A 12,283-nucleotide genomic window follows, 5' to 3' on the forward strand; every position below is an offset into this window, starting at 1 on the left:
TAACTTGGTAATGAATATTTATTGGCCTATATAAAGCACAAAAAAACTAGAAAAGACAATCAACTTTAGCAAACATTTAATTAAAAACCAGAATCAGTTCAGGCCAGATAATTACGTCGACGCAGCCTGTTCTGTAGCGAATGCAATAAACAGTTCATTAGTATCGCACACAGTGACTATAAAACTCTTTAAGTTTAAACGAGCTTTCTTGAGTTCTCATAAGTGACTGTAGTACAATAACTGAATTTATTCACATAAAACAAAATAAGAGCTAGCATACTCAGGCAAAACTACATCCGTTTTACGTCGAAATCTGCACACACGACGACGCCATAGCCCAAGAAAACCACATATTACAATATCTGTGGTGAAGACAATATCACGACAACAAAGCACCACCAGCTTCAGAGACCCTGTGCCCTTACGTTCTTTAATTTTATTGTTTAGTTCTCCGAATATGTCTGTTTCTTAGTACAGTTGAAGCGTAACGGAAAAAAAGCCTCCCTATAAATTACACAATGGGTTTTTGTCTAGCTTTTCATAGCCAAACGAAGAGTGGGAAATGGACAAATGCGATATCAAACTGACCACCGTGAGGTCTAGTTATGCATAAACCAATTTATTTGCTTGATAGTAATCCTGATAGTTAACAAAAAATTAATTACATAAGATATATTTGCACTTTCGAATACGAACAACCATCAGCCGTATAGGGGAATGACGAATCTGAAAATCTGTGCCGGAGCGGGACTCGAAGCGGATTTTCCTCTTTACGCGAATGGTTGCCTTAACCACTTGACTACTCGTGCACGACTCACGGCCAGGCCCAAACTTTAATATGTCGTCGTTCCTACGTTCTTCGCACATACTTTCATTTCGAAGGAACACTGCATCTTTCTTCCTAACAAGACAGGCACTGCAGTATCGTAAAGAAATTAATTAGTGATGTGGGCGAAATTTTTAGTACGAACTTTTATTGTCAAACGCAGAGAGGAAAATGGACAAATCGGCAAAAAATATTTAATTTCTTGAAAGTAGTTATGGAAATTAAGAAAAACTTAATTATTGATTTGAAAGGAAATTGAAATATTTCACGAACAGTATGTAAATGAAGTGTCAGAAAGTTCATCTCAAGACCTAGCTACTTTTCGGATAAAAAGTTACATTCGTGTGATATTTCAGTGTCAAACTCGTTTCCCCTGAATGAAGTGCTAAATTCGGGGCATTTAGAAAATGAAAGACGCTAGGAAAGCAAATGAGGTGTCAATAAGATCATGCTTTCTGATCAGAACTTGAAAATAAAAAAATTGAAATGGTCATTAAAATGTTTTGTGAAATTATTTGTGTAAAAGGAAGAAAGAAGTTGATTGCAGAAACATTTGACGCGCCGTTGTGTCGTGTTCAAAGTCATGTACAGCAAATGAGGTTGGTCAAATGTTTCTCTGATTATTTTATTTCTTACTTTCAGACAAATTGTTCCACAAAACATAAGCCGATTTTTCAGAAAAAAAATTATTTAATTTGTTCTTTGCATATTCCCTGGTTCACATTTGTGGTAGCTCACTGTAATTATTCTACGCCTGACTGGTTAGGTTCATCAGATGAGAACTTCGTATCAAACTCACTGAGTGGCTTCAAGAAAGGTATATTCACAGAAAATGACAATTATTCTTTTGTAGTGAACACAGTGCGTTGTGGAGCGATCACTCTATTGTATAAATAATTCAAAAGCCAAGATCGCTTAAACACTGTTTACTAGATGACTGGTTTCAAGACACTAAAGGTGCCATCATCGGATCTGTGAAGATATAACATGACAGGTTTGAGGGAGGGCTTACATGAGTTACACTATATACATTACTATTAGTACAGCACCAGGTACCTGAATGTAGCTTAACATGCATAAATCATTTGGATATAACGATATATATCTGATGGAATAGAACGACCATGAGAGCAGTTGTTTTTTAATTTTTATTTCTGCGACAATAATTTTATATCAGCTGGTCTGCCTCATATATCGTTATATCCAAATGAAACCTGAAAAATAGATAAACAGATAAAGAGAAAACATACAAGAGGCAACGCACCTCACACAGCACGTGTTGCTTGTTGCAGGACTGGGCGAAGCAGCACAGCCCTATTACGGAAAGTACATCGGGAAGTTGAAGACGCTCCACCACGGCGTCACGGGCGAAGTGTACGCCGTTGACGCGCGTACGCTACACATCAGGGACTTCAGCTACGATGGAGAAGGGCCAGGTAAGGATCAGGTTCACTGGCGCCCTGTGTCCACTTACCATAAAGTAACGTATCAGCAACGTTTCTGGCATTTCAAAAGACTACGGCGACATCTCAGTCGATCTTCTCTTTCCCAAAGACTAGTCAGACTGACAACTTCTAGACGCTTCTTGTTAATACAGCTGATACGTGAAAGGTAATATCATGGTAAAGACACACGATCAGACTTCTTGTAACAAATCTTCCTAGGAACATCTGCACAGTTCCCACTTTTCTACACACGTGACCAGTCACTTCAGAAATTCTTGTCTACTCAGACTTCAATACTAGCGTTAATCCTCGTATCCATAACTCAATCCAACCGACCTATTTTTTGTAGAAATTCTCAAGAGAAATACGCCTGCTTGATTTTGTTCCATTTGATAGTAAGTCTGATTGTGCACTGTACAAATAACACAGCTACTTCAGTTGCACAAAATCGATTGTCATAATTCCGCTCTCTATAGTAAACCGATCAATATCTTTCAATCTAACACATGCGCCTACTACTTCCTTCTCGTTCCCTTCGTTGATATCTCATAGAGTAACAAATCATTCAGTTAAATTGCTTATTCAGTATTTACTAATATAGTCAACATGGCGAGTTTTCTACCTACCTTACGTCTCCTGCACATATTTATTACAAATATTGACACAAAAACCAATGGTAATAATTTATGCAAACCTTCTTTCAGCAGTACGATAAATATCAAATAACAATTATCTATTTTAACATTTTGGCAGCCGTTCATAATCGAACTTCTTTCAGTTTTACAAAATAGACGTCCATCAGTTTCATAAAAAAAACCTATACAATAGACACAACATCATTCTTGTCTTGTATGTCAGCTCTTTCTGCATATATACACCCCAGCGTTCGTAACCCAAAGTTCTCAGCTAATCGCCCTCAAATCGTTTTACTCATGCGTTAGATATAATACGAACTCACCTTATTGTGGTTGATCTATATGTTATTATTTCACATTCATTTGTCATGTAGGGCACATAAATTAACGCCACTTTCAAAAAGCAAGAACCATCTCCAGGGAGGGACCCAAACCGATCACCTTCGTTTCGCAAGGCAGATATGATTCGTCGAGACCTTTTCTTTTGGAGAGGGTGAGGGCAAGAGTCTGTTTTCATTCCCACCTTACCCTTGCCAATATAAGCTTTCTTCGTTCTAGGCCATTAAATTATTTTGAAAATTTACTAGAGAAATTATTTCGAGCATGTCGTCAGTGTTGCTGAAGATGTCAAACATAAATACTTTCTAGTGGAAAATAAATGTCTTGCTTTGTATAAAAAAAGCTGGTTTGACATTAAACATGATTCTTTCAAATCGAAAATTAAATTGCTTGTTTTAGAATAAGAAGACAAAAGTCCTCTTCTAGGTTTTGTCTTTGGTTCCTTCTGCTGAAGGACTATCAATTAAGAAAGAGTTGCCTTCCAAAGATGAAAAGACTGTCGTTTGAAAATTTAAAGATTGTTCTTCCGAGAACAATGAAGTATCTTTTTTCTAAGGGATATCTTCCAAACGCCAAAAATTCTTTTTTTGAAACATAAAAGCCATTTAGTCTTAAAATTAAAAACTATCCTTCCAAGGAAAAGTTAAAGGCTACTCTACAAGAAAGTTAAGACTCCTCCTCGTCTAAAGGTCTAAAGCTCTCTTTTGTAAATAAGACTGCTGTACGAAAATAAAGTAATAGAATTAGGCAATGAAACGTCCTCATGGTTTGTTGCTGTTGTTGTGGTTTTCAGTCCAAAGACTGGCTTGATGCAGTTCTCCATGCTACACTATCCTGTGCAAGCCTCTTCATCTTCGAGTAACTACTGCAACCTACATCCCTCTGAATCTGCTTACTGTATTCATCTCTTGGTCTCGCTCTACGATTTTTACCCTCCACGCTTCCTTCCAGTACTAAATTGATGATCCCTTGATGCCTCAGAACATGTCCTACTAACCGATCCCTTCTTTTAGTCAGGCTGTAGCACAAATTTCTTCTCTCGCCAATTCTATTCAGTAACTCCTTTACCCGTCTAATCTTCAGCATTCTCCTGTAGCACCAATTTCAAAAGCATCTATTTTCTTCTTGTCTAAACTGTGTATCGTCCATGTTTCACTTCCATACATGGCTACGCTCCATGCTAATTTCACAAAGGACTTCCTAACACTTAAATCTATACTCGATGTTAAAAAATTTCTCTTCTTCAGAAATTCTTTTCTTGCCGTTGCCAGTCTATATTTTATATCCTCCCTACTTCCACCATCATCAGTTATTGTCCTTCCCAAATCATGAAACTCATCTACTACTTTAAGTGTCTCATTTACTAACCTAATTCCCGTAGCATTACCTGATTTAATTCGACAACATTCCATTATCCTCGTTTTCCTTTTTCTAATGTTTATCTTTTATTCTCCTTTCAAGATACTGTCCATTCCGTTCAACTGCTGTTCCAAGTCCTTTGCTGTTTCTGACTGAATTACAATGTCTTCAGCAAACCTCAAAGTTTTTATTTCTTCTTCCTGAACTATAATTCCTTCTCCAAATTTTTTTTGTTTCCTCGTGCTTTACATAGCCGAATATATTGAGAAATGAGACAGTTTGGTATTCGCGGTCGCTATGATAGGTCAACATGTTGGGGGTTAGTCGTCTACAAAATAAATACTATTGAGATGAAGATTACTGAACCTCAGACCTTGGATGTGGGCAACGTGAATTGTTTGCGATGTGTGATTAGGGTCAGTATCATCTGAAGATAGCCCTGCAGGCAATACTGAAAATAATAGCCTACACACCGTAATCATTTCAATATATTCGGGTAGCAAATTGAGAGAAATACATATTTGAGATAATTTCTACTAATAGAACAGAGTTGTTTCTGGCACTATACCCTTGAAGTCGAACGACACAAAACAAATTTCTATCAGAACTGCTAACACCATGTGCTTCTCTTGGTTGGTGTGTTTAAGATGACCTCGTAAATGCAGATCCCAACTATATAATTCTGAAAGTAGCCTAAGGAAGTTACATCTGTATCTAAATAAAGATGTCGAAATACACTATAAAATCCTTGGCAGTGTGTACTTTAAACCGAGACTGCGCTCTTCTCTGTATATAGGTAAGGAAAATTGATTTCGCGCCCGCCCTAATTGCTAATTTGGTCTTGGTTCCTTGGCAAGAATACAATGGAGGCAGTAGAAATTTAGCAACACTGGCCTGAAAAATGCCACAACGCGGCATTAGGACTCTAAAACACATTACAGTACACAGGTGCAAGTAGAAATACTGAACATGGTAAAATGTTATACTATGCCTTTGTCACCGCAAATTATACTTACTGCTGCATTTCAAGAAGAAAATTTCAAATCTTTCTGGTAGGAGACGAGTAACGTTCTCTAAACACCGGCAGAATCCATAAAATTTCTTCCGTTCGCAATTAATATCGCTCCGGACTAGGTTGTTGGTACTAAAAAATTGTTAGGAAGTCAGACTGAAAGAGTTAGCGCGTCATCCTAATTAGCGCTAAACTTTGCGTAACATAAACGCATTACTAAATCTTTCTCCTTCCGAAAAAGGGGTTAAAGTCATGGATAAAAGTTCTAAGTTACTACCTTGTATTATAGGAAGCACCGACAAAACTCCTCTCCAATAGAAGTATTCACTGCCGGGAGAAAAAAGGCAATACACTCGAGGAAAAAGTCACTTTATTGACAAGTTAGGTGACAGGTAGTTTGTCCCTGCAGAAGTATATGATAAATCCAGACCAAATGATACATATACGTCAATTAACGGTGCTCAAATAGTCGTATCAGTACCCAATGTATCCCCCGTGGCAGCAACGCAGGGGTCTATTCTCGCATGCAAACGTGCCGAGTAGCATCCTGCGATAGATTTTCCCAAGCACCTTGCATCTTCTGTTGCAGTTCGGCAGTAGCTTTTGTAAGCCCTGGAGAACGAGTAAGTCCTATCTTCATCATGTCCCATGTGTGTCCAATTGGCGAGAGATCTTGCTGGGCAGAGCAGTTGTTGCACAGTACAAAGGACACGTTGCGTCGCAGAATCCGAATGCGAAAGTGCATTATCCTGCTGGAAAAGCACATCACCAACCTGTCGAAGAAATGGCAATTGTACGGGGATAACAGTCTGTGCAATGTAGCGTACACTGGTTGCTTTACTCTGCAGAAATACCAGATATGACTGCAAGTTGTAACTCATGCCCTTCCCCCTCCCCGCCGCCCCGCCCCCCACCCCCACACACACACACACGCAGCGAGAAGTCTGAAATGAGACCTGTGTGTCGTAGGCGAATGCACTTTGGAACAGAAAGCTCACTAGGTCTACGCCACACACATATACGCGCATCACTCACAGATAGACGCAACCTACTATCATCACTGGAGACAATAGGGCGCCACTCTCCAGTCGAATCCTTCACAACACCAGTGTATTGGATAGTGTTGTGGTGTCATTGGTAGCCGGGACTGGGGCACTCTTGACGGTAATCCTGCTGCAAGCAGACGATACCCAATGGTCTGTGATGACACGATAGGTGCGACACGTGCGCGTTTTTCTTCCCTGGATAATGTTTTGCCGGCCACTACCGCTCGCACAATGTGTCTATCTTGATGTGCATTTGTACTACGTGGTCGTCCAGAACTTGGACTGCAGGTGAAGGAATGCTCCATAGAACAGTGTTGAAAGCATCCACACGCCACCGAGACACTGTGTCCAACAAGTGCAGCAATCCGTCAATGTGTCCATCCAGTTTCCCAATCGCCCACTGTGCGACCCCGTTCAAATGGCTGACGCTATTAGATAGATGTACATACTCGTCAGTTGTAGTGTAGAATGAATGTTGCAAACACTGTTCACCTACAAGCTCAGTGTAGTTACTACCTGCAGAGTCTAAACAGAGGGTGCACAGGCAGAGCTCCTGAGCACAATTTGATCGCCGAAGTCCGTGACAAATGAATCAACCTGTTAATGTGTAAATATTATATGCTGATGCCACTGAACACAGTCCTTGCAGGGAATGCATTTTTTTTCGGCGGTGTATAACAATCTAAAGTAATAAGTGTGGCAATTGAAAGAAAAACAGCCCTCGGTCACTATTTTTAACAAATTAGCCTGGTTTCAACAGTGCTAGGAGTGTCTTCCTCAGAATTTAAATCATAGAAGATGGTCACAGAATTATGGCTAAAAACGTATGATAGGGTATAAGTACGGAATCATCGTGAAAGACTGGCAGTATTTATTTATTTATAAAATAATAAATCTGCCAAAAGGGCATTAGTCACAAAGATATTTAAGATAAAGAAAACTGTGATGGCCAGCCACTAAGGGCTGCTCGTTACTTGCGTGGTGCAAGTTGCAAAATGGCCTTTTTATAAATGACATATAAGAACTGCCAGTCTTTCACGATGATTCCGTACTTATACCCTATCATACGTTTTTAGCCATAATTCTGTGACCATGTTAGAGAATATGGACCATTCTTTGATTTAAATTCTGAGGAAGACACTCCTAGCAGTCTCTGAACGTGCAGCCATGTACAAAATTTTGTAATAAGTGTGGCACTAGACTGGTATTTCTTATATGGGTTACCATAAATTGATGACACCATGAGCGTTATCTAGAAATACTTGTTTTATGTTGTGTGTCTTTTGTGTTTATTTTTGGGCGGCGGGGGGAGAGGGGGGGGGGGAGGAAGACAAAATAGCGAGGTCATCGGCCCCATCGGATCATGGAAGGATGGGGAAGGAAATCGGCGGCACCCTTTCAAAGGAACCATCTCGGCATTTACCTCAAGCGATTTAGGGATATCACGGAAAACCTAAATCTGGATGGCCGGACGCGGGATTGAACCGTCGTCCTCCCGAATATCCGCAGCTCATGGTCTAGTGATGCCGGCAAGGTAGCTCAGCGTGTTCGGTCAGAGGGTTAGCTGCCCTATGTAATAAAAAAAACTGTGTAAATGGATCAACGATGAACTAGATCAAGCGTCATGGGACGTCCGGCCCGAACAAACACAACGGTCAACAAAGAACAAAATGAGATTTTAAAAAAAGTAGCTAGCGAGCGTTGCTGTCTCTGGATCACGGGGTCCCGGGTTCGATTCCCGGCCGGGTTGGGGATTTTTCTCTGCCCGGGGACTGGGTATTTTTGTTGTCCTCATCATTTCATTCTTACCATCATCATTCGTGACAGTAGCTAGATTGGACTGTGTAAATATTGGGACTTTGTGCGGGCGCTGATGACCGCGCAGTTGAGCGCCCCACAAACCAATCATCATCATCATCATCAATCCGAATGCGAGTCCAGTGTGCTAACAACTGCGCCACCTCGCTCGGTGAGCGTCTTTTATCTGAAATGATAGGAGAGCAGTTCGCTCGTTCATTTGTTTGGCCAAGCGGTAAAACTATGTAATTTCATCTGTAATGTTATTTCATTTCAGCTTCCTTTTTTACTTGTCATACGTGCGTTATGTATTATTTCAGAGGGTGCGTTTTCGTATCTTCATAAGTGTGTGTGATAGTGAGATTTAAAATAACGGCTTTTAACATATACCGCATTCTGAAAACTGCATTCCAAGTCAAATTTTATTACATAAGTCCCGTCAGACAAGCAGACAACAAGATTCAGTCGGGATTTACCAATTTATGAGCGTCATTGCCTTCATCCGAAATGCGCCCTCAGTACAAACCATTATTACCACATACACTTTCAAAACCTGAGATGATATCGCTCACGAATCTATCACTATGTCACCTCGAGAATAATTACGAAGCACAACTGCAAAGTAGGACGATGAAGTGATATGCAAGATATTTGTCTCTAGTATTCTTGTTACCCATACACTGATAGCCAATCACCTGACATTTATTTCTACACTAGCTGGAGGCACGCTATATCATATTGTACCGCGCTGAAGATTTCTCAACACTAGGAATTTTGTCATTACGCGCACAGCGTAAAATGTGATCAGATTGGAACCGACAACGTCAATTTTGTCAGTAACGCATTCTGCATGAGAACCAGTCCTTATCGGAAACGGAAGCGTATTTAATAGCTTGCGCAGATTTGAAATTGCTCCGTGTTTCACATAAATTACAGTTTGTAATTCATACCCAAGGGGAACTGATCTTATCGACTGACATAGACGCGCGCACACACACACACACACACACACACACACACACACACACGCACACATTTCAAATGGGAAACGCGAGCAGAATATTTACTGCTGCAATTCGAAAAGAAAACAGGCACTCAAATAAACGATCACACACCTCTCGTTTCCTTGGTGTTGTTTTGTAAACAACATCGCGAACGACGTCCAGGTACGATTGCAAATGGACGCAGTTATATTTAAGTGTCCCATTTCTTCAAACGATAAAAATAAAGGTTTAATTTAAAACTGATGTCCATCACGAAGGCGAGCGATTCCCACGGCGAAACCTAACGGTGACATCTGGTCCCGTACAAAAATAGTTCCATAAAACCTCGCTCCGCCTTTCGGAGCGTCGCCTGTCGACCATTACGGCCGAGTGTAAGGCAAGGGGAAGAGCGAGTCGGGGTAGGCGCGCGGAAGCGAAAAAAGAAATAGAAGGAGAGTGCGAGTAAGAAATAAAGGAGGGACAGCCGTGCCCGGCGCCACTGACAGGAATCCAGAAACGCGCAGTCCGCAAAAAAATTGTGTCACGCGAAGAAATGTCCGCCATAAACTATGGGCGCCCGTGGCGCATCGCGAGCTATTTCCAGAGGCAGTAGCGGGACCGGTGGCCGCCTCACTGAAGGTCGTTGCCATTGAAAAACAAACGAAGGTCGCGGAAGGGGGCGCGCAGAATGTGACCGCCACTGGCACTCTCTGCCGGCCTGCGAGTGAGTTACAGGGGAGGGGTAGGGGCTTCTAATTGGGATGCGAGCAGGACCGCGCGTAGGCCGGTCCCCTTCGGCTTTTGCGCCCGTGTTTCGGGGCTAGGTTTTTGCACGTCGGACTGTTCCCGAACACAACTGCTGCAAACGTCGGGATGGCGACAGGAAACAAAAAGTTTTGCTTCCGGGGGTACGTTTTAGGAGGCGAGTGACCGCCGATGCACAACCTGAGGCGACACTGTGCGTTCTAATGACGCCATGGTCATTGACCCCATGCGACTAAGGCCGCGATCACAATGGCACCGATATCGGTGGATTCCAACGACGACCGACATCGTCCTAAGATGGCCGATCTTTTCAAACCAGTACGCAGCTACATGCACGATCACAATGTAGACGACCTCATCGCCCGAACGTACAAATTTCGGACGACTGTCGGTGAAATTCAGTGCAGTTTGTTTTTTCGGTCATAATGGCTGACACAACAGGGATGTCATGGACAGCGAGAAACTAGTAACTCCAAAGGAGTACTTTCTGGAATCCTGAGAATGAAAAACACTTTAGTCGGGATATAGTTCGAAATCTATGGGTTGAAATCGCAAGTTTATTGGAAACCCCAAGTAGGCAAAATCTTTAACGGAAATTTCAGGTGTAGATTATAACCTCGAAAAATAATTTGTTCATGTGGCAACCCGCGCGGGATTTGACGAGCGGTCTCAGGCGCTGCAATCATGGACTGTGCAGCTGGTCCCGGTGGAGATTCGTCCTCCCTAGGGCATGGGTGTGTGTGTTTGTCCTTAGGATAATATAGGTTAAGCAGTGAGTAAGCTTAGGGACTGATGACCTTAGCAGTTAAGTCCCATAAGATTTCACACACATTTGAACTACTTTTTTTTTTTTTTTTTTTCAAGTGGCAAGCATGGTGTATCTTATGAGTAGAGTTACAATAGCGGATGTTTTTGGGTTGTGGTAGGCCGACAATAGCTGTCTATAAATACTATTACTGTTAACTGGCGTTTTTATGAGTTTAGGCTGGTAATTTTTCAAATATGGTGTACGTATTTGTTTGCACTTTACAGTGCTTTAGGTGTTCAGAGTATCTTATTCGAAGCTACATGTTTGTCTTTCATGCTGAATGATAGTCATTGAAGAGTAATCGACGCATGTTTGCACATCTTCAAATGACTTCAGCAAAACAGATTTCGAGTGCTTGTAGAAATGTGATTTGGGCTCTCTTAAAATGTCCGATACTCACATTAAATATGCAGTTTTGGCTCAAGTAAAACTAGAAGTGACACTTTTATGTTTGACATCTATCGATTACATCTTTCCAATGATTAGGAATATGGCATGTTCTGGAAAGTACAGTTTCAAAAATTTTGTGTTATATGTTGGATGCTATTTACAATGCCACAAATACTAATTTAAAAGTTAACATTTTCACTCGTGCATCCCAAATACTACGAAATTTTGAGTTTATTCTATACCGAATTTTGGAGCTATGCATCGTGCAAGTGCAAAAAAAAAAAAAAAAAAAAAATTGCTCTGAGCAATATGGGACTTAACTTCAGAGGTCATCAGTCCCCTAGAACTTAGAACTACTTAAACCTAACTAACCTAAGGACATCACACACATCCATGCCCGAGGAAGGATTCGAACCTGCGACCGTAGCGGTCGCGCGGTTCCACACTGTAGCGCCTAGAACCGCACGGCCACTCCGGCCGGCGTGCAAGTGCACTAAAAGAAACTGTAATATAGTTGATTTTCTTTATTAAAAGTTACACTGAATCTGAAATAATACTGCCACCAGAAATCTTGTTACGTCCTTTCTCAAATCCACTGGGCAAACAGTAGTGAAGTTTCCAGCATTCGAATCTGATTATACCTAATGCCAGTACTGAATTAATATTCACCGACTTAAGAATAAAGTGAGATGCTGTGAAACCACAAATCCACCTTTCATTAATTAAATAATACTTGCTTACTGAAACACAAATTTTATCAATTCCTCATATAACAGAAACATCTACTTTCACCATTTGAATTCGCCATTATGTGCTCGTAGCCTGGCTAAACCTTTATACAAAATGTTTCCACTGTATCATAATAAACCTAACGCTGA

General features: G+C 41.1%; 1 protein-coding gene across 1 annotated transcript in view; it reads left to right on the forward strand.

Annotated features, from left to right (window-relative positions):
• LOC126253083 (protein Skeletor, isoforms D/E-like) overlaps positions 1-12,283 on the forward strand; it is a 316,336-nt gene that overhangs the window by 71,171 nt on the left and 232,882 nt on the right. Inside the window, exon 2 of the mRNA XM_049954182.1 lies at positions 2,119-2,262. Within this exon, the coding sequence (XP_049810139.1) occupies positions 2,119-2,262 (144 nt within the window). The remainder of the gene's footprint in view (positions 1-2,118; positions 2,263-12,283) is intronic.

Source organism: Schistocerca nitens, chromosome 4 (genome assembly GCF_023898315.1).
Source record: "Schistocerca nitens isolate TAMUIC-IGC-003100 chromosome 4, iqSchNite1.1, whole genome shotgun sequence".
NCBI lineage: Eukaryota > Metazoa > Arthropoda > Insecta > Orthoptera > Acrididae > Schistocerca > Schistocerca nitens.